Source organism: Sabethes cyaneus, chromosome 3, assembly GCF_943734655.1.
Source record: "Sabethes cyaneus chromosome 3, idSabCyanKW18_F2, whole genome shotgun sequence".
In the NCBI taxonomy this organism is placed as follows: domain Eukaryota; kingdom Metazoa; phylum Arthropoda; class Insecta; order Diptera; family Culicidae; genus Sabethes; species Sabethes cyaneus.
The window spans coordinates 180,765,507-180,791,852 of NC_071355.1; the positions used below are offsets into that span (position 1 = coordinate 180,765,507).

At 40.5% G+C, this 26,346-nt stretch overlaps 3 protein-coding genes across 3 annotated transcripts; 2 read left to right on the top strand and 1 right to left on the bottom strand.

Annotated features, from left to right (window-relative positions):
* The first annotated feature begins 24 nt into the window (after positions 1-24).
* LOC128743262 (BLOC-1-related complex subunit 6) lies at positions 25-1,365 on the top strand. The gene is made up of 3 exons (XM_053839808.1): positions 25-414; positions 466-967; positions 1,049-1,365. Exons 1-3 carry the CDS (start codon positions 135-137, stop codon positions 1,092-1,094), a joined length of 828 nt encoding a protein of 275 aa, XP_053695783.1. The 5' UTR covers positions 25-134; the 3' UTR covers positions 1,095-1,365.
* A 6,166-nt stretch (positions 1,366-7,531) lies between these two features.
* Positions 7,532-10,193, bottom strand: LOC128742486 (fatty-acid amide hydrolase 2). Its single transcript, XM_053838862.1, has 5 exons — positions 9,958-10,193; positions 9,109-9,674; positions 8,926-9,050; positions 8,596-8,777; positions 7,532-8,537 (listed from the first exon to the last, which is right to left on the bottom strand). Exons 1-5 carry the CDS (start codon positions 9,988-9,990, stop codon positions 7,818-7,820), a joined length of 1,626 nt encoding a protein of 541 aa, XP_053694837.1. The 5' UTR covers positions 9,991-10,193; the 3' UTR covers positions 7,532-7,817.
* A 3,476-nt stretch (positions 10,194-13,669) lies between these two features.
* LOC128742643 (mRNA-decapping enzyme 1A) lies at positions 13,670-16,774 on the top strand. Its single transcript, XM_053839067.1, has 2 exons — positions 13,670-14,348; positions 15,582-16,774. Exons 1-2 carry the CDS (start codon positions 13,907-13,909, stop codon positions 16,547-16,549), a joined length of 1,410 nt encoding a protein of 469 aa, XP_053695042.1. The 5' UTR covers positions 13,670-13,906; the 3' UTR covers positions 16,550-16,774.
* The last annotated feature ends 9,572 nt before the right edge of the window (positions 16,775-26,346 follow it).

Genomic DNA, 26,346 nt, shown 5'->3' on the forward strand with positions numbered 1-26,346 from the left:
CTATATTTATAATAATCGATTACCTGGCTCATTATTCCCGGAAAATCCGTACTAAATTGTTTGTTCAAGAGTGCTTGATAACTTTAATATCTTAGAATTACTTCATAAGTTTTTCCTTACATTTAACTGTGACGATGTCTACCGAAGAACCAGGTAATCAAATTCGCTTCGATCAAGACGTGGCTGGCCCTGATGCACCAGATCTAGACGGTGAAGAGCTAGAAGACATTCCTGCAGCCATGACCGAGTCTTACAGCGAAATTTCCTACACACAAGATTTTTTTGAAACCGGAAACAATCGAGAACTAGATGGGACAAAACAAAGTGGTACCGCAGTGGATTCTGCCTCTTCGTCGTCGTCTTCTTCACAAACTAGGAAACGACCAGATTCACTAAACTGTGATAAGCGAAAAGGTAGTTTGAATCAGAATAAAGTACCAAATGATAATCATGTACCTTTCACAGATACATCGTTTCCATATAACTTAGAAGGTACAGTCCGGGTTGACGGCAATATGACACATTTTGTTGCTGAGAATCTAGAATACAAAATCAAACTGGCAAGTCCTGTGTCAGTTACGAGAAAAGACTCGGGCAATCCCTCTATCTCACGTCAAAGCACGCCATCGGCTGCAACGGGCGCGGGCAGTTCCAGTAATTATGGTTTAATGCCGAAACCATTTATGATGCCACCACAGCTTAATCAAATAGATCCAAATGTTTTGAATGAAGTGGAACGAGAGGCCCAGTCATTGGCTGCTTCGGTTGATAATCTAACGGAGAATCTTTGCTCCGTCCTACATTCGATATCCTCAATCACTGCTGATAATGTGGAAATTTACAAGAATGCCGTCACGAAATTGACAGATTGTATGGACGCAAACATTAAATGCATGTACACAATTATGGCCAAAGCAGAGGAAATATCTAAAGCCATCAAACCTGCCGAAGCGCTGGCCACCAGAATGTAAGTATGCGTTCGCCTTACACGGTAGATTACTGATTATGTACTATTTTAACTATTTTATTCATTTTATGGTACTGTCAGTCGCGAAATTAAAAGGCTGGTGGATATGTTTGAAAGTAACCTCTAGACTAAAATATACTCTCCCGAGCGAAGGATGTACACAAAACTATATATCGTACTAAGCGTTTCAGTGCATTACAAACAGAAGCGCTAAACTAGACAGTATTTATTTATTTGTTCGACAGATAGTAGGATTAAGTTTTCATTGTATCCATAGAAATGTAAAGTCAATGTTTAGGGCTACTTATAATGACGATTGATATAATGATGATACTATTAATAATCCGGTAAAGCGATAAATTCTTTTATGTTTATACAAATTCATTCGATTGTCTACAAAATAGAATAAAAGTGTATATGTAAATTCAAATCAAGATAATTTATGTTTTTTCATATTCTTATTTCTTATGCTTACATTTTTGTATCATCAGCTTGTTAGTCTAAATAATTTGCGGTAAACCAATTTCGAAGATTTATACTTGTCTTCCTTACAAACACTTATAAATAGTTTAAAAGTTGTAATTAATGGGAGCAGCCTGATATTCTAGGAAATGTGTTTTGTTATCCTCACATATACCAGTCAAAAAGTATCACGAATCAAACCTTTTTTTTCCTTTTTTTCGGGTTATCGAACTGGTCGCTTAATAGCGTATAATACTCTGCGCTGGGCCCTTTTGTGATGTCAACAAAGTATCAGGGAGACTTCAAACATCAGTTCTACCTGACGAGACAGGCAATTTCGCTAACTAAAACACAGGTAGAGCCCCAACCATAGCCGACAACGCCTATGCCCGCAGGCGGAGGCGTTCTGGCTCTGCGCAGACACCACGAACTGACTCTAAGATCTCTCTGCCAAAGGCCGGAATGTCATATTTTAAATATAATGATGATGATGATGATGAGAAGAAATATGATAGATCGAATTTGTAAATGTGCTTTGGACTTTTTGTACTGCTTGAGTTGTAAATTGCAATATAGTGAAGAAGTGGAGTATTCGTCAGCCCCGCCTAACACCGGTCCTCAACCGCGCGCCCGCTGTCAGTTTTCCAACACAAACAACCAGAAATGAACCGATAGGAAAGACAAATTTCGGAGTATTAGTGGTTATCAACTTATCAGGGCAAATTTAATCTTTCATCCCCCCAGCATTTATGCACTGTCCCAAGATACAAAGTAAATTGAGCGCAGCACAAGCTGGACGTTCGTGGTAGTCGACAGAACCTTTAAAATATTAGAAACGCACCCGCCTTCCAACCCTCTAGACCAAAGAGCTAGTGCAGTAAAGCTGTGGGCTTTTTTTCCATGTGTGGACTCATTACTGCGACCAGTATAGTTGATCTATTGTAATATCGCCCGGGTGTTTGCTGTATGACCTGCACGGCATTTCTTTTTGCTATAATCGCTATTGAGTGAGCGATATGCTCATTAAATTTATGCGTGCTTGTGTGTATTGGGGTTCCCTTCCTTCAAAGCTTGATCTACTTTTTACCCACATATTCCTCTCTGCCAGCACTATCCCATATTATAGCCGTCCCTGGCGAGGACTCATTCGTACCTCTGACCAGTACACTTAACTATAGGAGGGACATTTGCACAGTCAGGAGGCTTCAGTGGGTGAATATATAGAATTCAGCATGAAGGAAGGGTATATGGAGGGGCCTGAGAATAAAGCCATGCTAAAGTCACTTGACATCGAATGCCTTGATTCTACTAAGATTCGAACCCACGACCACTCGCTTGTCAAAGCAGACTCGGTAAACTTGCGGCTACGGAGCCCCCCAAGCTGTGGGCTTAAAGGGGTCGAGTCTTAGAGCAACGTTTAAGCCCACAGCTCTCCCCATCGACAGACCCCGTGGCCGACCATCAGAGCACAGGACAGCCACGGGACCAGTGCCTACTGACTCTATCCAGCAGCACCGCCCAGCCGAGACTTGAACACACGACACGAATTGACCTAATTTTCCCTTCTGCTACCTAAGCACTTCTATTATTACCTGTAAACATTGTAGAGTGGTCCTTCGGCATCAAACCGGATCTGCTATCCCGCTTACATCCCTTTACTAACCGTAAGCCCCCGAGCCAATCAATTCGACATTTTTCGGAGATATTTGTGACAGCTGTGATAAATAGGGATGAATGCCAGAAACATTCATCTATTAATTATCAGAGATCCCCATACTGGCCTTATTCTTAAACGAAATAAAAGCACTTTCTGAACAACGCAACATACATTTTTACCCGAAGTCCCACTTGAAATCACAAAAGTATTTTGAAATAAACCCACATTCAGAAGTAAACGTGACCGCTGTTCATTTACTGATTAGTTAAAAAGCCCTACACCACGACAAGGTTCAGTTTTATCGTAGGGCAAAAAGTATCACGAATCAAGCCATTTTTTAATGTTTTCATATAAGCATTAAGATGAAATTAGTCGTCATCGATTCTGCAAAATTTAAGTTTTTTTTTAAATAAAAATTTTGTTCATTGAAATAGGTATATTCGCTGTATTCAGATTGGCAAGAAGAATGCAGTGAATACATTTTTATAAACAGAACCCCGCTTTTGGGCCCAAAAACTGCTTCCGAAATTGGGCGCTTCGACGAAAAGTTAATGACTGCTATAGTTTCCCATTAAAGATGGTCAACCAGACCATGTAGCATTAAACGGAATATGTAATAATGACGTCGTAATAATTGTAAAATACGGCGGGTGGCTAGGATCTTCCATTTGTTTGTTACTAAAAAATTTTTACCAGGAGTGACATGATTCCATTCTTAGATGGTTTTGTTCTGTTTCAATAACTCATGATAAATAAAAAATAATAATATTGATTTGGTTTTATCGAGCAGCTTCTATCCCCACCTCCTAGTGGTACCAGCCGGAATATGAACAACCTTAGCGGAGATTGGGTTACCAACCCCGGTGGAAACTAGGGTCGTGTACCGACAGAAAATGAGGCACTCATGCGAACGTTGAGTGTAGCAACGAGAAATAGCCTTGAGCGTCTGTTCCCATACCAGTGGCGGCTCCTAGAGCGGCTCATAAAAGCATCTGATCCGGAGCGGGCTGCTGAAATAAGAAATGTGTCGTCTCGGTACTACACCTAAGATGGCAGCCCCTCACGAGATTCGGTAGCTTGGCCCTACTAAGGCCACCTATTTAAACCAATTTTTACTACGAATAACCAGGTAAATTCGACTCGGAACATTCGGCATGGACAAAGGCGACGAAATGAGGACATGGACATGGATGCTTGGTACCTGAAACTACAGATTGCTGAATTTCATGGGTGGCGACATGGTGTTGCTAGAAGGTGTGAATGATTTGTGACGGCTAGGAACGGGTTTTATAATGATGGGTAGAATGCAGAATCGAGTGATGGACGGGAAGGCGATCAACGAGAGAAGTTATGTTTTTTTTTTGTGGGGTGTTGAGTTGGAGCTGCCTGGCAGCTTGATTTTCAAGGCTCAACCCAAAAGAATAATAAATTTTAGCTTGTATCTTGCACAGTACTCCAGACGGACTAGCCTATGTTGGCCGGTTGAACACTGGTTGGCCAGTACTGTCTTTAGATAGGTTTTCAAAATAAAACAAATTGACTGTAGTGCGATGTGGTTGTTCATGGTGGCTGAATATGAGTCTGAAGACGAGTGATAAGGTCAGATGAATAGGTACGTCACGTCGAGTGTTTCTCCCATCTTAGCTAAGAAACAAGTCGGGAAACAAATTTGAACTTGGTAATGCTTTATCGATTTAAAGATTCTTTATAGGATTTTAGAATTTTTAAACTTTGTCTTTTTGAGTCTTTAAAGATAATATCACCCACTAAAATATTGTTTTACTAGCATCATGCGTATATCTCCATCAACAGTGTACATACTTGATATGTGCATAATGGTATGTGTATATGCAGTGCATTGACGTGAATCTGATAAGAAAACTTTGTTCGCTTAATACTTCTGAAAACTAAGAAAACTCAATTGATTGACAAATGTATTAATGAATTTTTGAGTCACTGTTGACCAATGTAACACCTGCATCTAGGCAAGTCTTCATTTAGTATGCAATTATGTTATGTTTTTCGCTATAGAAATAATAATAAACTTAGTAATATTTAAACCTATTAGAAAACTTTATAAATTTTGAATATCACTGGTTCGCTTACCTTTCTCTTGCCTTTTTCTTTGTTAGCTTTACCTGGTTTCTCTGTAGCCCGTTACATCACCTGAATCGTCTATTGGTCCATATTTTTGTTGTTATCATGTTGTTCCAGATTCTTTTCTTGTTCAGGTCGTGTTAGTTTGTCGACATTTACTCGGTCTTCCAGCGAAAACAAACTGAAAAAAAAGACGAAAACCCCTTGGGCAACTACCCTGGATAGATTAAAATTCGCGGTTCGGGCAAGCCAAGTCAAAGGTAATATCTTTGTGATTAACCTTCCCAAACGCCCTGAATCAATAGAAAATATGTATATAAATTAAGATTCGTAAATCGAATCTTCAAACGTCTTGCTACTATTTTGAACGTTCTATCAAATTGATTCAAACATACTTTTGGTAGGCTTCACCACATTTGGCATCACTAGTGTGCATCTTTCATTTGTGTAAAGATACAGACCAGCCCTGGGACCTGGTTGCAGTTAATCAATCCTCAAGGTTATGCCATGCCCAGGGCGATCAACGAGAGAAGTTATATGTTGAAGATAAAAGGCCGTTTCTTCAACTATACCACCATAAACGCGCATTGTCCACACGATGGTAAAGCTGACGACGAGAAGAAAGCGTTATATGCGCAGCTGGAGGCAACGTACGATTTTGTTGCGTCGTCTATGCCCAATAGCAAAAAAAATCGTAGGGCAGTATCAGGCAAGCTTTATGGGGTTCCGTGCAATGGTGGCATATAGGCCATTCAAATTATCACTCTTCGACAAATCCTTCAGAAATGTCGGGAATACAACGTGCCCACACATCATATTTTCGTGGATTTCAAGGCAGCATCTATACAATCGAGCGCGAACAACAACGGGCAAACTGACGCGGCTGATCAAAGTAACACTGGTGCGAGATATCTGCTACGTGCGTGGATTGGGGGCACTTCTTTTTTGAGATCTCTGGTCACCGCTATCGTCTATTGTTGATCTCATCAACCGTCGATAGCAATAGAAATTCGACAGCGTAGGTGGAAGGGAATCGGTCACACCTTGGGGGAAGGAGCGAACGACATCTGCAGAGAAGCACTCAACTGGAATCCGCAAGGACAACGAAGAAGAGGCAGACTCAGAGGCTGATGACGACGCAGCTTAGTCATCCGGGCTGTTGACGAGAACCTGTCCTGGCGATAGATGAAAGCCATGGCGGGAAACCGTCGGCGGTGGAAATCATTGATTTCATCCTTCCTTCTACTGGACCGGCGGATATGGACCAATACATATCGGCAATACAAGTAAGGAAATTCAACGACGGATTCAAGCTTGGAGTCGCGCCTGCTTTTTCCTCCGCAAGACGCTTCGATCAAGAAGCATATGCTACCGCACAAAGCTGACGATGTACAAAAAGATAATCAGACCGGTAGTCCTCTATGAACTTGAGATTGTAGCTTTGCTTACGCAAGACATACGTGCACTAGCCGTATTTGGATGAAAAGTTTAGCGAACTATCTTTGGCGGAGTACAAACCGAAAGCCGAGAGTGGTGAAGGCGTATGAATCACGTGCTGCAGGCACTATTGGGAGGGATTCCCATCGTCACCTAGCGAAAGTTGGGACCGACCACGTTGCCTGACGACTGTGTAGTTTAATCCGCGTTTTTAAAGAACCCCAACAGCACAAAAAATAGAGGAGCTATATAGTTGGCGACGAGTTGCCAAGGACCTACTACAATGGAGAAGAATTCTTGGTACGGCACTCCAAATAATCCGGCCACCAAATCACAGGATAACCTTCACCAGTGTAAATATTGACCAAACCGACGATTTAGAAGCATGACCAAATAGATTCTATTGTTTATTTGCTTTTAACTTCTTTTTATTTGCTGTAATGAATTAATTTTTTAATATTGATCCAGATGCAGATGCAATACTGAATTCTGGAATTTGGCCCGGATCTTCATCGTGCATTACAACCATTTCAGCGTCTTCGGAGGGTTTGATCTTCCTTCACGCGGACGCTTCCTGCGCTGTTTTCTTCGAATGAAAGAAGAATTCCCGCAAATTTACACTACCAAAATTACATCTATAATGCCAAGCAAAATCACGAACGTGATTTATTATTCTCGCTGTAAATGCTGCTTTAACTTGACGGCCAGCCAAAGCTTTCTAGTACTGGTAACCCTGGTCAAAACAAAATAGGAGATAATTTATAACTTACCTTTGCAATTGATAGTGAAAATGTGCCTCAACAAACGTAGTTGGAGTTTAACAAAAAAAGGAACAGAGCAAATTTTAAAAAAAGTTGATTTACCATTTTGGATTTTTTGTTTCACCGAGAATAAAAAATTGACTGTTTCTTTGCAACCATGTGCTATATATAATGCCTATACCGTATACAAACACAATTCGGACGAAACTGCTACTAACACTATATGAGCGATGTCACTCGGTGTGAATTAACAGAAAGAGTAAAACATTTCAATAGTTAGTTTACAAAAAAATAGTTCGACCACATTTACGGCAAGTAGATAAATAAAATCGGGAACAATACATCTAAACCATAATACCAATACCGCTTCGTTCACAAATTTACGACGAATTATTAAATATTTTGAATAAAAAAAAATCGACTACGAGTCACAGCCTTAATCAATAATGAACGGTGGAATGTGTCCGCTGAAAACACGTTCAAGCTCCTCGGCAACGGCCAAACAATGCCGATCGCGATTGCGGGTTGCTACAATTTGAATTCCGAGCGGCAAACCGTCCGGATCTAGCCCGAGCGGTACCTGAGTGACCGGCACATGCAGAACATTAAACAAACACCAGTAGCTAAAATTGTACACATTCACAAAGGCCGAGTAGTGGTACGGAGCCGTGTGGGTCGTACTATGATAGAACAAAATTCCGTCGTCCCCGAGCAGGTCAGTCAGCGCTTGGTCGCACTGACGAGTAATTTCCTTTATTTTGTCTGCCTTTTCCGGTGGCAAAATACTATCTATCAGAGAGTATATAGACGCAAGCGTATATTCGCTACTTCCGCTTATTTTCTTGACAAGTTCGACTAGCGGCGACAGTTGCTTTCCGTTGCCCAGCAAATTATTGAAACTCGCTGGCTCTTGGGTCATCCAGTAGCGCCACATCTGGCTTGTTTTTTCAGTCCCCTGCAACGTTACCTTTTGCACACCTTCAGGTGATACAGTTTGAAAATGATCCACAACTCGGTTCATAGCTCTATGCAGTTGCGAATGAATTGGACTGCAACGTATATCCCCAGAACTAGTACAATAAAAATAGCGTAACTTTTTTAAATCAGTCTTTTCATTCAGCTTCAGCGCGATTGTGCTCTTTGGTCCAACTAAAACCTGCAAAACATGTCGTATAAAATGTGATTTTGTAACTGTCGTGTAATCTTGTCCTTACCTTCATTAAGGGTCGTAAGTCGGATGCATAACGAGTCATCGGCCCAGCGACGACCATCGTGGAAACTTCACGACCGGTGCGGAAAGTACAACCACGTGTGTTTACAATGCCAGATGTGGGCTTATGTCCAAATATTCCACAGTAGAATGCAGGCATACGGATTGACCCTCCGATATCCGTGCCTAAAAGTGTAAAATTATTTAAAAAAAAGTTATTTAGACTAAACTGAAATTGAATAGATATTTTGCATTTGAGTAGTGTAATAGAGTATGCAGGAATGCTATTGCTAGTATGCTATCAATATTTTAGTGAGAGATATTAGTTTCGAACCTATTCCGAAGGCACTGCCACAAGTCGCGATAAGCGCTGCCTCGCCGCCACTGGATCCGCCTACGGTGCGGCGGCTGTCGTATGGATTATTGGTTTGACCAATAATGTTATTTCTAGTTTCTTGCCTATAAATAGAGTCTCATTAACATCCAATCACCGAGAGTAATACAATATCAATTTTACCATCTATTTATTTCCGGAATGTTAGATGTTGCTATAATAATAGCTCCCGCATCTTTGATCAGCTTCACGCATTCAGCATCTTCTTTGGCTTTCGCAGTTTTTCGTGCGAGAATTCCCAATGTTTGTAATTTGTCCTTAACCGCTGTGCTATCTTTTGTCGTAAATGGGACCCCCAAAAACGGTTTCTCAGCAAACTCATTCTCCGATATCAATCCGCGTTGTATGCGTTCATCAATGAGTTTAGCTTCCTCTAATGCCTCAATGAATGGACCATCAACGACGGCATTAATGATTGGGTTTACTTCATTAAGGCGATCGATAAAGGCACTAACCACCTCATGACAGCTGATCTCCTTATTGCGAATCATTTTGGCTATCTCTTGCGCGCTGTAGGTAAGAATTATTTGTTTCCTCCGCAACGGTGGGCACCGCATTCTTGCAGGGCCCCAGTACCATTTCAGGACCAGCTCGATCAAAAAATCCACAGCCATATGAAGCACCATAAATATATTAAACAGAATACTGTATCCTATGTCTCTCATTATTTGATTGGGTTTATTCCGTTTCTGAATTAAAAGAAAAATTTTAGTATCTCTCTGGACTAGCTCATGTTGAACTCAGCTTCAAGTGCCCGAGTCCCGTATATTAATTAAAATTCATACAAGTTGCATTAGCTCAGCTAATTAACGTCACCACGATAAATTGACGTACATGTCCCAATAGATAATTAAATAACCGTATCTAGTACAGATTATGCGACGTCATCACGGATCAAATAGGTTCAGTTCAAAGTTGTAGCGACATCAGACCAAAATAAATTCTATTGTTATTTATTAATATTTTACTTACGTTTTTCGTTTCACGCCTTTCATTGGTGGACATCTTAGCTATTTTTTATTTTCTTTCACCAGCTATATTGGCTCCAACTAATATTTAAAAGTAAATTCACAGGCCGACGCAAATTTGATCAAACCCGTTTTAACTTTCTCTCTGTCTGATTACACACCATATAGATATATCGCACAACACAACACTCATATAACTGTTTTGGACTTGGTCTGGTCCCTCCCGGCGCAAACGTTACGCTTACGACGAGTACGCTACGCGATAGAGTATACGCGTAACGTAATATTTAATTACACTATATCGATATCTATCATATCGGTCTTAAACACTTGAAATCGATACTTGTAGACAAGGGGTCCTCAACAGCTATGATTACAACGCACATTTGAAAAGACTTTTGGTGTTGTTTAATAATTACATAACGCAGCAGGGGGTGGAGGTATTGATAAATCACCCGATTTGGACGTTTCGGGGTACAGCAGGGATGCCAGGTGATTTTTTGAAAAATCTTCACGAATCAAGGAAAAATGTCTTCATTTGTCTTCTTTCGGTTTCCGCTCATTTAAATTGCATGGTGAAGACATGTCTTCACATGTCTTCAAGCGAAGACATTTCACTTTTTCATAACCAAAATGTCTTCAAAATGAAGACATGTCTTCACTTCTGGCATCTCTGGGGTACAGTCAACTTTCGTTCGTTGGACTATCTTTAAGTAGGCTACGTTTTAATCGGGCTCCCGTTAATTGGACTATAGCCCATCTAAAACGAAGTCAAACGTCATTTCTGACAGCGTATTTGTTCCTCTGAGGGGCTCTTGAATATAGTTCATTCAAGTGTGGAAAATATTTTATATAGAAAATATTAAAATTAATTAAATGAAATACAATAGCATCACATCGTTTTCCATCATCAATTATGAACTTGGCCCTCCCATTTTTAGAATCACGATGAAACAGTTAAAATGTCAATATATATTAACATTGTCGCTTGAAATTCTACTATTTACTTGTTAAATAATCTAGAAATAAATTTCAACAACGAAAAGATTAGTTTCCACTTTGATTCCGTATTTAATATAAGTGCATATTTGTATAAACCTTTCTGCGACGATTTCGACAAAAACAATCGATACATCCCTCGGTTTTGACGTCTCAGTCCAATTAACGAAAGTCTTTCACTAAATGGGCTAAGAGCTTAGTGCAATTAGCGAAAGTTGACTGTATTTCCACTGACGCACTGACGTGACACCAGAGATGCCAGAAGTGAAAACATGTCTTCATTTTGAAGACATTTTTGTTACAAAAAAGTGAAATGTCTTCACCATGCAATTTAAATGGGCGGAAAGCCGAAAGCAGACAAATGAAGACATTTTTCCTTGATTCGTGAAGACTTTTCAAAAAATCACCTGGCATCTCTGCGTGACACGGACGTTTCATTTTTGACTTACAACATCTTGCAAGCAAACGACCCACGTAGGAGTACATCAGCCAAAAACCTGGCCAAAATTCAAAAATCAAAATATCAATGAACCGCTTGCTATTTATCAATGTTTTATTGTTAGATACTTATAGCATCATATGTCGGGCATTTTGAAAACATCTCGATTGTTTACAGAATTGCACAACTGTCAAAACCTTGCTATAATTCGCAACATGATTTTTTTGCAAGTAGTCCGACCAACAAGGTTGAGTTCCTGCTGTGTTTTTGATATGTTCTAGTAAATGCCTCGTAAAAATTCAATTTGGATAATCAAGACAAAGGTTTATAGAGTAAATTTCAGCATAAGTTTATTTATACACATTTAGGTGAGACCCGTAAGTCGGGCGTGGAAGCAGCAACTTTTTGCCTTCTTTTTTTAAGTTTTTTTACAATTATTTGTTTATGTTCTAAGCATTTCTAAGCAAAAATTTTACTATCATTAGAAAGATCTGGAGTTCCAAAAGAAAATTTCCCGCATCCTCACAGTATAATCAAAATATATAGAATGCCAGTGTCGCAGCAGTGCGCGTGGCAAACATCATACATATTCAGATAATGTATTTACATTATACTTGCATATGTGTGTGTGCCTGAGATTCAGCAAAAGGGGAATCTCATTGTCAAACTTTGACAACCAGTTTAAAATTTCGAATATGGCTGCCATGTGATTGTAAACTTCGCTTGCTTCAAATTTCTGAAAAAATCGGTGCAAAAAGACTCAGTTGAGGGATTCAATTCATCCGGACGAAAAGAAAATGAGCGTTTAAAAACATTTCACTGGCATGAAAACACACCGATGAGCGCACTGATGACAGCACCAACCAGCGCACAGATAAAGAACAGATAAATAACAATAAGCAACTTTGACAATGAAGTTCCCGATTCACAGACTTGATACAGATTGTTAGTATCATGTTTACCACAATGAGTCCTGTAGAAAAACAGCGACACTGTCATTCTATATATATATTGATTCTACTATATCTTCACGCTCTCAATTTATTTTTGGATTTGAAGTTTTGACGATTTTTTGTGCGTTTTTTCATGCATTACTTAAGAAATTTCGATATATTCTTTCAGATTCTGAGAGAACTGACTGGAAATTTTCCAGAAACCACCTTTTTCAGTTTATACAGCAGTGTCCTGATCATTGTCCTGAAAAACTTTTGTTTATGGAAAAAAGACTTAAAGAAACTCTTAAATGTCCTCCAAATCACTGTCAAGCACTGAAACATCAGTTGAGAGGTTTTAAAACACAGTATAAACGATGCGCGCTTTCTTCTAACCATAAGGATCGGTTTAAACAGGCAAACAAAAGTTGGCTGTGTTCTACAATCAAGTTATATACTTGGTCTGCGATTAAAACCAGTTGAGTTTTTAAGCTATGCAATACAAATGAGTCAGAGTTCTGTGGGAAATACGACGGTTGCCAGCATCATTAAAGACATCACTCAAAATGCCTCAAAAGCATCAGAATAAAGAAACTTGCTGACAGCTGACTTTTTTGAGCTATTTGATGCATTAACTGACTAAAAATCCTTTGAAATATTACGGAGTTTCCACCTATTTAGAGTCCCACGCGAAAATTATTAGCGTGGTTATTTTCTGCGTTTACCACGCATGTTTGCAATTTACCAATTTGAACTATCAGTTTTTCGTTATTGCCTCCCCACTGCACCTCCCCTTGCTTGACAAGCATATTTTCAATGTATTTAGTAAGTACGGGATAATTATTATTAAAAAAATAATTTGCGTAGGACTCGTTAAATTACTGCCAGGTACAATAATTTTGGCCACGTTTTTGTTTTTCATACTCCTATGTGGTTTTCTGTGTTAAGGTGAAATTAGTCGTCATCGATTCTGCCAATTTCAAAAGCAGTTTTTTTGTTTGGAACAAAAATTCTGTTTATGAAAATATATTCGCTGTGTTCTGATTGGCAAGAAGAATGCAGTATTTACATTTTTATAAACAGAATCCCGCTTTTGGCACGAAAAACTGCTTCCGAAATTGGGCTTTCCGACGAAAAGTTAATGACTGCTAGTTTCCCGTTAAAAGTAATATTTCGCTGTGGTGTGTTGTAATTATTGCTGTTGGAAACCCCTTGGTACAGGCCTTTTGAGGTTTTCGAGCAGCTTTTTACAGGTTTTCGATCAAGTTCAGAATTTTTTTTACTACATTTGGCATCTCTGCTGAACAGCAGCAAAGCCATCAACTGTCATTGTTTTTCACGAGTGATTGCAACATTTCTGTGGGAAAGAAAAAGGTTCTTTTCCCTTTCAGAAGCCGAAAAAACGCAGGATAGTAGTTTCTAGTTAATGTAAAAAAACTGTTCTTCGTTTATTAAGTGCACCGGGTGAACTCGGAAGTTGTAGATGGTAAAATTTGTGTTTTGTTTTCAGTGCATAGTAGTTAGACAAAGCCAGTACTAAGTAGCACAGAACTGAATCGCTTTCGACTTGGGCTGAAAAAGTTATGGCTGATCAGACCGAGCTACGTATGAACTTAGTGGCAATTCAGCGCTCAGATCCATATGCAAAGGACATAGTTAATTCATCCGCTCACGTTGCATTCTATACCTTTAACACCACAAAAAACGAGTGGGAGAAAACCGATATTGAAGGAGCCTTGTTTATCTACAGCCGGAACGCAGAACCGTATCACAGCATTTTTATCAACAATCGGCTTAACACTAACTCGCTGGTCGAGCCGATCAACGGCCAAATTGATTTGGAGTGCCAAACGCCATTCCTCTTGTACCGCAACGAGCGTTCCCGTATTCGAGGATTCTGGTTTTACAACGACTCGGAGTGTGACCGCATTCGGGACGTCATTTCTAAACTGATTGCAGAGTGTAACAGTGAAAATAAAAAAGTCACCGACATGGGCAAAAGTCATGCAAACGGAAACGTCGGCGGTAAGTTTTCTGATTCGTACCTTGTGTTGCTAGCAAACTTCCCCAATTTGAGGCAGAATCGATTAAACTTGCTGGAGGGAAGATACGATTGTGGTTGGAAAGTTTTTCTGCATCAACATGTTCAATTTCAATTAGTTAAACATTTGAACCATTTACAATGCACTTAATACTTTACCCCTTTTAATATACGAATTGTATACGAGCAGATGATTTGCTTTACCACGTTTCAATGACTTTTTTTATTCGAGACGTTTTACCCAAAGTTTAAATGATATGAAGTATTATTTTGTATAAACAACCATTTTGTGTTGCGTATTATCATATTATTATTATTATTATTATTATTATTATGTACTATTTAAAAAATTGCAAGATATACAGCCTTAAGGGTTGTACGAAAGGGTGACGTAGGACTATATCAGATCATCAGTTTAAAGACTAATGTAAACTGCATTTCTGGCATATGTATGTTTATAAGAATCTGTGAGTGTCATTATTTAAGTGAATGTTTAAAAGAGAAGAGTGAAATATTTAGATTAAAATCTTCATTGAATGCAATGGTGACTTTGAAAATACCTGGCCGGCGGTTCATAACTACAATGCCTGCAACCTTTGAGGCATAGAAATTTCTTTTAAAAATCACTTGTGTGCATTATAAAGGTTGAAATGGTAATGAATTATCCTCCTACCACAGGGGTGAGGGGTCTCAAAGCATAATAAAATAAATGAATTCAAAATAAATTCATGCCTCCAGAAAACCCCACACGCCAAATTCGGTGCCATTTGCTTGTTTAGTTCGCGAGTTATGAAGAAATTTGTATTTCATTTGTATGGGATCTCCCCCCCCCCCCCCCCCCCCCTGTTAAAAGACGGATGGGTCTCATTATACCATAGAAAAAATGCTTTCTAAAACCCCAACATGCCAAATTTGGTTTCATTTGCTTGATTAGTTCTAGAGTTTTGAGGAAATTTGTTTTGGAAATATAAATTGTTCAGTTTCGTTCAGTAGTTTAGTAGTTATTAGCATTTGAAATCTTTCATTCAAACGTTACACTTCTATTTTCGTTTTCATAAAGTGCTACCCAGTCCCAGTATAGTAAACAAAGACATAGTCCTACGTCAAAAAAATCAAAGCTTGAGTCACATTGATTGGTCATTTTTAAATATTTTTTACCTTTTGTTTATTATTTTATCGTGCGGCATTTAATAAGCTATTTATCAATCTATTGTCAGGCAATCAAGTGGACATCTTCACAATGTTGACGAAGGCACAGGAGGATTTCAACAACAGCACCGCAGTGAAACAGCCAGTCCTTTCACAACCGGATCAATTGCCACTTAGAAATCCTACTGCTGGCCCTAGCAAAGTGCCAGATCAGAGTACACCACAAAGTGTGGTAAATTTTTTCAATGCCGCTAAGCAACCGGCCGCATCGGAAGTCCCTCTTGTTCAAACGTTGATGTCTAATCCGGTACCTACGTTGGAGCAAATTGAGAAACTGCATCGTGCTACGACACCATCGAAGGAGGCAACTGGAAAATTAACCCCCGAGGTTAGCGAACTTGAAAATAATTTCAAATTAATGGGCATTCCTGTGGGCTCAGGTCCACAGCCGGCACAGGAGCTTGGAACTTCACCTTTGGCGAAGTTCCTCAGTGTCACTAATTTGGGTGCAGTTCGAAACAATAACCAACCAATTCCGAAAACGAAACCTATTGAGATCAGTGTACTCGAATCACGACATCAGCAACAACATCAACAGCAGCAACAGCCGTTGCATGAGCTTTTGAAAAAATCTGAAAGCTCTTCCTTGCTAAATATTACTTCAAACACTGGCAGTGCTGGAAAGCCGGCTCTTATGCCTCCGACCATGTTTGCCACAAGCTCCACAGCAGCCAAGGGTCTCTCCGATTTCTTTGCAAACGCAGCAAACAAAAAACACCATGAACAACAGCATATTAACGGAAATAGCACTTCGATAGCAGATCTTCTCACTAAGGCCAACGCCGGTGGTGGCAACAGCAACAGTCACCATCCTCCTCCACCGGGTTTTTTCCCAATGGTTGGAACCCCCGTAGAGCCTCTGACTCAAGCGCAGCTAATTCAGGCCATCAGTTATCTCATCAAACATGACCCTGACTTTGTGCGGAAGCTGCACGAGGCCTACTTGAAATCTTTCCAGGAGATGATGGCACTATAACTTGAATCCGTACGAAGTGCGATAAAGGAACCCAGTGCGTGAAATGCGAGGGAAAAAGACTTAACGCGTTTGATAACTTGATAGGCATCGAGAGAAGAAAGAATAATGGCGATACATGTTTCTTGCTTTTCAATTTTAATTCTACCTACATTTTAATGCATTGTCGTTCTGTTATAACTCATTCGTATAATCGTTTTTTCATTTTACAAAGAAAATATATGTTGCTACAGCAAGTAAATTATCAAAGCTATGTTTTTTATCACCGCAGTTTTGACAACGCCGAGATGAACCACCATTGATATTATAGAAATTTTGGAATTTCTGTCATTGGTCACTCGACCAAGTGACGGCGGTGGGATAGAGGGGTTTACAAATTGTCAAGAACGACAGATTTTCCCAGTGTTTCCACCAAATAGCGTTCGCAGCCTCTTCCGCTTGAACACGGCAAAAGAGTGAATGTGTTCCGAGAGCAGCGTCACGGCTTTAAGTACGTAAAGAACTACAGGTACGTGTTTGTACATTGTCAAGCTCGTATGCGTATGCTTTTGTTGCATTTTGTGAAAGACAAAGCAGGCCCGATTTCCCACATGAACGTGCCGCTTAATCTGCTTACTAGTGTTGTCCGCGTTTACCATTGATCCCAGGTAGGTACTAGAACTCATCTACCACCACTCAATTCACATTCATTTGACAGTACCGTCTCAGTCATACAGAATTTAAAAACCCGAATTAATCCACCTAGCGGCGTGACCTAGCCTTTCTACTGCCACAATAATCATTATTTAATTTCTCAGAAACATCTATAATTAACTTGACTAGGCTCCTCTTTCATATGCAATCAATTTTGTTCAAATCGGTTAAGAGACCTATGAGATAATGAAGTCCCATATTTTTCATATTTTTATACATAACTTTTGAACTAAAAGTCCGATCAGTATGAAATTCAATAGCGACCAATGGGACACCTAGACCTTTCATTTGACACTAAGAACATAAAAATCGGTCCAGCCATCTCCGAGAAAAGTGAGTGAGATTAAAAGCGTTACATACACACACACACACACACACACACACACACACACACACACACACACACACACATACATACACACACACAGAAAATGCTCAGTTTTCGAAACTGAGTCGAGTGGTATATGACATTCGGCCCGCAGGAGTTTCTTTCCATTTCCGGTTTTCCAAGTGATTTCTATACCTTTATACTATATATTTATATAGTAGAAAGGCAAAAAGTTATATATGGGATGATTGAAGAACTAGTTATTATCTACAACTTTTCTATATTAAGTATTGCTGCTAGGGGCGTCTCACAAGATTTATATTAAATATATTCACTGCAAATGCTGCAAATATCGCTTTGCATCCACGGTTGCACCCAATAAAAAAAATTGCAGCAAAAAAATCTCGCTTGCATTTTTGTAATGAATGCAAATGATGTAAAAAGCTAATGCAAAATTGCGAAGTGAGACACACCTTGTATTGCTGTATCTTTTGTATTTACGGTGCTACGTGCTACAATGCTAGTACCTCTTTAATGACTAGGTGAACGTTCATTTAGTCATTAATGAGTTACTAGCATTGTAGCGCCGTAACTACAAAAGATACAGCAAAATTGTAGATAATTAAATAATTCTACAAATGTCCCATATAAAACTTTGTCAAATTTTGCTTGGCTCAGACGGTACTGTCCAATAAATGTGAATTGAGTCAAAGTGATCGTGCTATCCCTGTCTACCACTTCTAGTTCATCGCCGTCAACGGCTACCGGCTACCGTGAGAGGCGTGCGTTTGTCTCCTTTAAGCCGTATCTATTTTTAACCTAATCCTCCTAGTCTTCGCTTTCAGTCTGGCGGTGGATTGCATGCACCGTCGCAAAATTCCTGGCAATGACATCAAAGTCATCTGCAAAGTCTAGGAAATGACTTCCATTAATGAAAGTCATGCCTCTCGTTTCGATGCTCGTCGGATCACCCCCTCAAGAGCGATGTTGAATAGGATGCAACCTTCGCCGCGTCTCGAAGAAACTCGAGAATGTCCCTAACAGGCGCACAAAACAAAACACTCGGTCCAATGTAGCTCGGATCAGTCGCTTCAGGTTGTCCGAAAAACCATATACGTGCATTCTCTGCCATAGCTGGTCTTGATCGACTGTATCGTATGCTGCTTTAAAATCAATAAAAATTTGATTCGTGAGCACGTTGTACTCTCGACTTTTCTGAAAAATCTTTCGGGTGGTAAAAAATTTGGTCCGCAGCTGCGCGAGCCCCCATGAAACCACCCTATAATTTCCCTATGAAACCTTGTGCTATCGGTTACAGTCGGTGTAACAGGATCTGGAAAAGTATCCTGTAGGCGGCGGTTACCAACGTTATACCGCGATAATTGCAACAGTCGAGCCGATCATCCTTTTTGTAGATAGGACAAACCACTCTTTCCTTCCATTCCTCTGGTGGATTCTCCTCCCAAATTTAGGAAGCAACCCAATGTAGAACCGATACCAGCGTTTCTATGCTATGTTTATAAAACTCTGCTGGTAGGCGGTCGTTATCAACGGCTTTATTGGTCTTCATCAGCCCGATTTTTTGTTTGACTTCTTGGAGCTCATGTGCTGGGACATTTTATTCACTTACTGTTTTTAATTGAGCTTTCAACCGATAGTTGGTTCGCCACAGTCTAGGACATTACTACATTCCATGGATGCTCCTAGTTTAACTTCCGTTCCGCCTCCTGCAACTTTACCATTGAAGTGTTCATCGAAGAACTACTTCCACCTGCCGACTATGTCGCCCACCTTTGGTTTACCTTCTTGTAAAACTTGCGCGTAGCTCGGAATAGTTCTAATTCTTCACGATCTGCTTTTGAAACTTTTTATTCCTCTGGATCATAGTCAACTGGTTCCTTACTTACTTTACTTTATTAGTGGCGGTACGTTATCGATTCCGCGCGAAACGAATTATGGTCCTTCAATACTGTCGGTCCTGGACGGCCGTTCTCCAATCCCCTCGTCCCCGACAGCGCACATGCATCGAGCGTGGGGACTGCCCCGAAGCCTAGGGCCTCTTCATGGTTCTCTTGTGCAAATAGTTTTGGCTACTCTTTCGATGGACATTCTGGCCACGTGCCCAGTCAACCGCAGCCTGCCACCTTGTCCTACCTTTACTATGTCAGCATATTTGTATACATGATACAACTCGTGGTTTATGCATCTGCACCACATTTCATTTTGACCGTAGAATTTTACGCACAAAACTCCCAAGCAATCTTTGATCAGCTTTCTTTAAGGTCCACGAATCATGTCCGTACAGGGCCACCGGAAAGATTTGTGGTCTTTAGACCGCCAGTTTTGTGCGAATTTGCAAACTAGGGGACTTCAACTGGCTACGTAATCCGTAGAAAGCATGATTCGCGGCTGCACCTCATCGTTTCCCTTCGCGGCTTACATCGTTGTCACAAGTCACGAGTGTACCAAGGTATATAAATTCCTTCACTATTTCATATCGTTCCCCATCTAACTCCACCTCGGCACCAACACCATTTGGGCTCCCACGTTCCCTACCAGCAAACATGTACTTCGTTTTGGCGGTGTTAATGGTAAGTACCAATCTCGCCGCTTCCCTTTTAAAAGGCCTGAAGGCCTCTTCCACTGCTCTACGGTTGATTCCGATGATATCGACGTCATCCGCAAAACCAAGAAACATGTGAGATTTCGTGATGATACTTCCATTCCTTTCCACGTTTGCCCTTCGTAATGCACCTTCCAAGGCAATGTTGAATAGCAGGTTAGAGAGTGCATCCCCTTGCTTCAGTCCATCCAACGTCACGAGAGCAGCTGAGATCTCACCCGCTATTTTAACGCATGATTTGGATCCGTCTAGCGTTGCACGAATCAGCGTAACTAGTTTCGTCGGAAAACCATGTTCTAGCATTATCTGCCACAGCTCATTTCTTTTAACTGAATCGCACGCCGCTTTAAAGTCCACAAACAGATAGTGTGTCTGCAAGTTGTACTCCCGGAACTAGTCTAGCAAATGACGCAGGGTAAACATCTGATCCGTCGTGGAGCCGACGAAGGACTCCGCAAACGGTCTCAGTCTGCAGAACAGGATACGGGAAAGCACCTTGTAGGCAGAATTGAGCAATCGATAGTTTTTACACTCCAGTCGATGTCCCTTTTTGAAAATTGGGCAAATGGGGCCATCCAACCACTCCTCCGGCATTTGCTCTTCCACCCAGATCCTGACAATGAGTCGGTGGAAGACAGTACGGTGTACGAAGACAGCCGCTCGCTCCCTACTTTTAGAAGTTCAGCCGGGATACCGTCCTTCCCAGCAGCCCTACCGTTTTTCAGCTCACTGATCGCTTTTTTAACCTCCTCCTGTGTTGGTGGCTCCACAGCTTGATCATCGCTTACAATTCCTATCATGTCCCTGCTGATCTCTACATTTACCTCTTCATTCAACAGTGTCCGGAAGTGCTCCTTCCACCTGGCAGCTACCGCTGTTTTGTCGGTAAGCAGGTTGCCAGCACTATCATTGTACATCACAGTATGGCAAAATTCCTGCATCACACCAGTTTATAGAAACTCCGTGTATCGTTGCTGGCGTATCGCTCCTCTGCGCCGGCGAGCACGTGCTCCTCATACTCGCGACGATGGATTCTTTTTTCCGCAGCTCTAGTCTCTCTGTACCTCTCTCTGTTTTGACGCGTTGCCGCAGTGAGCATGCGAAACCTGCCCTGGTTCTTTTCAGATGTCACTCTCTGGCGTTCGGCATCAAACCAGTTGTTACGCTGTCATCCACGCGTCGTGCCTACCACCTCTTTCGCAGCTGTTTCGATGCCCCCATGGATGTTCCTCCACAGCCCATTTATATCATCTCCTACCTGCTGTTCTGTGATTCGTTTGTCAAGCTTCCTGGAGTACTCCACTGCTACGCCGTCTGCCGTTAATTGCTGGATGTTGAAACGCAGCATCCCCTCAGTGCGAGCTTTCGCCGTGTTCGACAGCCTTGCGCGAATCTTACTCACTACGAGATAGTGGTCAGAGTCGATATTTGGTCCACGAAAAGACCGTACATCGATAACATCCGAAAAGTGTCGACCGTCAATCAACACATGATCGTTCTGAGAGCTAGAGTCTCCATTTGGATGCCTCCAGGTGTGTTTCGGAATATTCAAACGTGAAAAGTAGGTGCTACAGATGACCATTCCTCTGAGCCTTAGACCGTTATCATTGATCGATAGATGAAGGTTATGCCTTCCAATGACTGGACGAAAGAATTCCTCCCTCCCGATCTGCGCATTTGCATCTCCGATGATGATTTTCACGTCGTGTTTTGGGCACTCTTCATAAGTCCTCTCAAGCCTGTCGTAAAACTCGTCCTTAGCATCATCGGATTTATTATTTGTCGGTGCGTATAAGTTGATTAGGCTGCCGTTGAAGAATTTGCCCTTAATCCTCAACACGCATATACGGTCATCTATGGGCCTCCACCGGATAACTCGTTGCGTTTGTTTTCCCAACACTACGAAACCGACGCCTTGTTCTGCTTTTTTACCGCCACTGTAGTAGATGTGGTACTTGAAAGAAGTGCCTGCAATAGGGTCTACTGCACGGAACTCCCTTTCTCCGGAATTTGGTCACCGAACTTCCTGAATAGCAGCAATCTCCGCTCCGAGTTGATGCAGCTCTCGAGCAAGCAAGCCAACTCGTGCCGGTTCATGGAGTGTTCGGACATTCCAGGTACCAAGTTTCCAATCATTATCCCTTAATCGTTTCCTTGTCCCTTGCCGTATCCTAAACCGATTGTTCCATCCTGAATTTCTTTCTTCGTTATTCGTAGTAATTGAGTTTTCGGTGTCCTACCTCAACGGGGTCGCGATACCTACATCCTCCTGATGGGTCTGCCGTCTTAGGTATAGCTTGCGAGATAGGGATCATTCAATAATGACGTCCATTGCTTATGGGGGAGAGGGGGGTGTCAATTTTGTGATAGCTTGTGATAAAGGGGGAGAGGGGGTCTAGGCAAATGTGACATCCGTCGAAAAAAATTGCATTTTTATCAAAAGGCAGCAAAAATAGGTTTCTCAGTCATTCATCACTCATCGATTTATTTCGATCTTCGAACTTATTGTTCCAGCTGGCGGCGCTTGAAAGTCAGGCACAATTTGTCAATGTTAACTAGATAGACCACGCGTAACATTGAAGGATATATGCAAATCAATTTCAGTTTATTTGCAATCAAAGTTTCTAGCTTTTTACTAAATATTGGATAGAAAAGTACAATGAACTCTAAAAGCTATTGTCACGATGTAGTGAAACCTGCTTCGCCGACGCAGATTGAAGCTTGTTTTGAAGCGGAGCCGTGCTACTTCAACTGATACTAAAGCTTCATTTCTTCATTGATTTGTAACAATTTGCAATTGAATGTTTTTTTGAAACGATGGTTCTACCACAGACAAACAGACGGGACACTCACGTTAATTCCATCGTCCAATCAAAAACCACTCATTTTTCTAAAAAGCATGTTTCGCAACATGTCCACACCGCGGCGCGCGAGTGTTGCTTCGAGTTTTCAGTATAAAGTCATACAAATGTAAAAACCCTACAGTATAAAAACCTGCAAATGCAAGCTACTCCGCAACATGCATAACAGAGGGTGCTAGTGTGCAAGCAAAATGTGTAGGACGATGGTTTTTAAAGGATTTTCTTCTATGCGTCATGTCAGTTCGTCAGTGGTTCTACAATTGATGAAGGGACGGTAGGGGAAATGAGAATTTTTGGTGAAGGAGGGGAAGAACGGAAACGAGGGGGGGATTTTGGTTGCTACGCTTAACAAGTAGTCATTTTGACTCCTACCTTTTGTCCAATGCTGGAAGGTGCATGAGTCGAACCAAGCTATAATCTGAGATTATAACCGGATTCGAACTCACAACACCCGCCAGGGCATGTGGTTCGCTAGTACTTGTACCTTTGAACCATAGAGGCGCTGGACAAAAGGAGACTGCAAAGTCCACTCATCAAGATAGCGACGCGTTTGGTTGGGTTATAGACACAAATTGTGCCTCTTCTTACGTCTATTGCAGATTACCATCGAGCGAGAAGTTTAAATTTAACTGGATTTTACTGACTCGTAAGTATGTGACATTTCGTGATAATAGTTCCGTTCCTTTCCGTGTTTGTTCTTCGTATCGTACTTTCCAAGGCATTGTTGAATAGCAGGTTAGAGAGTGCATCCCCTTGCTTCAGTCCATCCAACGTCACGAAGCCGGCTGAGATCTCACCCGCTATTCTGGCACATGGTTTTCACCCGTCCAGCGTCGCAAGAAGCAGCGTAAAAAGTTTCATCGGAAAACCATGTTCTAGCATTATCTGCCACAGCTCATTTCGTTTAAGTCCACAAACACATTATGAGTCTACAAGGTGTAGGGGAGAGATGTCTACATTGAGACACTTTTTTTCCAAAAATTTTTAATTTTTTTTGATGATAGCTACCAACGAGCTTTTCAATCCATTTGAAAGATATATCCTTCTAGTTGTTTGAAAAACAGTTTCAGTCATTTTGGTTATAAGCTAAATTAGTTATAACCACAAATGTGAAGGTGGAATTTTGTCTCATTGTTAACCACTAGGTGGGAAGAATGAGACAAACGAGTATTACATACTAACACACCTATTTGAAATCAATTTAAACCATATTTTTGGGTAAGTTTAGAGGTCGTGCTCTTTATTGTGTGTATAAAGCATACATTATTATTGGGTATGACTAAAAATACCGATTATTTTCACATATACGTTTATACGCATATAAAGGACGAATCCTGGACATCTGACTTTTAACTTACACTTCAGAACTCATTTACAGTCAATCCCTATGGATTGATTTGCAATTGAACACAAAAAAAATAAAAAAAATGCATGACGAAAGCTATCTCTCAGTGTCACCCACGTCTCTGTGTCTCATAGTATAGGAATCATAGGAATGTTTTATGAAAAATAGTGAACTAGCGGAGTTAGCAAACAATTCGATTGTCATATTTTTTTCAAATATTAACTCTTATTACTATATGATACCATGCAGTAATTGTAATTTAAATTCAATATGTATTTTGTTGTTGAAAATAACTTGAAAAATATTGGAAAAGAATTCACTTTAACCCCTCCAAAACTGATTATTATTAAAAAATATATTAAAAAATCGACAAATTTTGCTCAAACTACATTATGCGACTACATTAAACTTCACTTTCCATGAAAATATCATGGATCTTAAATGTTTTATGACGTAGCTATATCCATTGACTCACTGTTTCTGTTGTCTCACTGTTGACTACTCTCCCCTACTCTTGGAACTTGTCCAGTAACTGACGCAGGGTAAACTTCTGGTCAATCGTGCAGCACAAAAAAGGCAACAAACGAGATGTGGACAACTACCGAGGAATTACATCGTTGATTGCCGTTTCGAAGTTGTTCGAGCTAATCGTTTTACCGTATGGTCGCCATCTACCGCTCATTTAAAAACGATTCTAGCTTAGTTTGTCTATAGCAAATCTAAATTGAGGTCCATCGAAACCCAATTTGCGTCATAAGATACAAAAAACAATTGTGTTTATAAGAAAAATTTACTTGGTTTCAAAATATTTCATAATAGTGACTTTTTTTAATAAAAAGTAATGCAACCTCATGACCCCTTTTACCGCTCACTTGAAATATGATGATCCATTCACCGCTCATATGGGTGCCATTTACCGCTCATTTTTTTACTGATGCCAAATAAATAAAACCCGCGTCTTGACCCTTGTTTTTGGTTTGGCATTTATATCAGAATAGAACGCTAATAGAAATACTGTTGACTTATTTCGTGTTATGTAAAAGAATAGTTTCTAAAAAACCAAAGCAACAAGTTCGCTTGAGCTACTAATCCATTTAGTCATTTGCACTTGGCCTTAATAAAAACGCCATCAAAATGGCATTGTTCGCTCCTCACTATAAAGCTTATTCATTTTGGAAATGAGCTTTTATGAATATAGTGGAAATTTATGTTTAATTCGTATCATTAAACATACAAAATTATTGTTTGTTATTAATTTTTACAATAATGAACCATTTTAAAAAGATATAAGCATTTTTTGTTTGAAATGAGCGGTAAATGGAGCTGAGCGGTGAATAGCGACCTTATGGTAGGGCCAGTGCTACTGCTCTGGTAAAACTGGGCGCTTCCGCCGTGGATCTTTTAAACCTTCTCTGCTTTACGATAGATTTCCTACAGAGTTACGGTACTGAGCTATTGGAGTTCAAGCTATTCAACGTACACCCGTTCGCCACCTGCGAAATTTAGCGATCTGCAGTTCCAAGTACCGAGATTCCATTCGTCATCCTTGTTTCGTCGCCTAGATCGATGCCAAATATTCCGATCCGTATTTGCTTGAATGTGCGTAGTAATAATGATTTGATAACTTGCCTCACTAGAGCCGCGCTACCGACTCTCGTTATGGCACTGCCATCTTACGTATAGTGCCAAGACAACACATTTCATAATGCAGCCGCCCGGTCCGAATCAAACGCTGTCGTGAGCCGCTCCTAACCTGGTACAACCGCGCATTATCCAGCCGTTCACCAGCAATGTTAGTATATGTCATAGAATCGTATGTTCTGCGTAAGCATGTTCTGTACATGAAAAAATATTATAAATCTGTACATAGAGTTTTATATCTAATCTAATCTATACTTTAAAAATCGATTTCGGCACTAATTAAAATGCAGCACAATTTTCACAATTTTG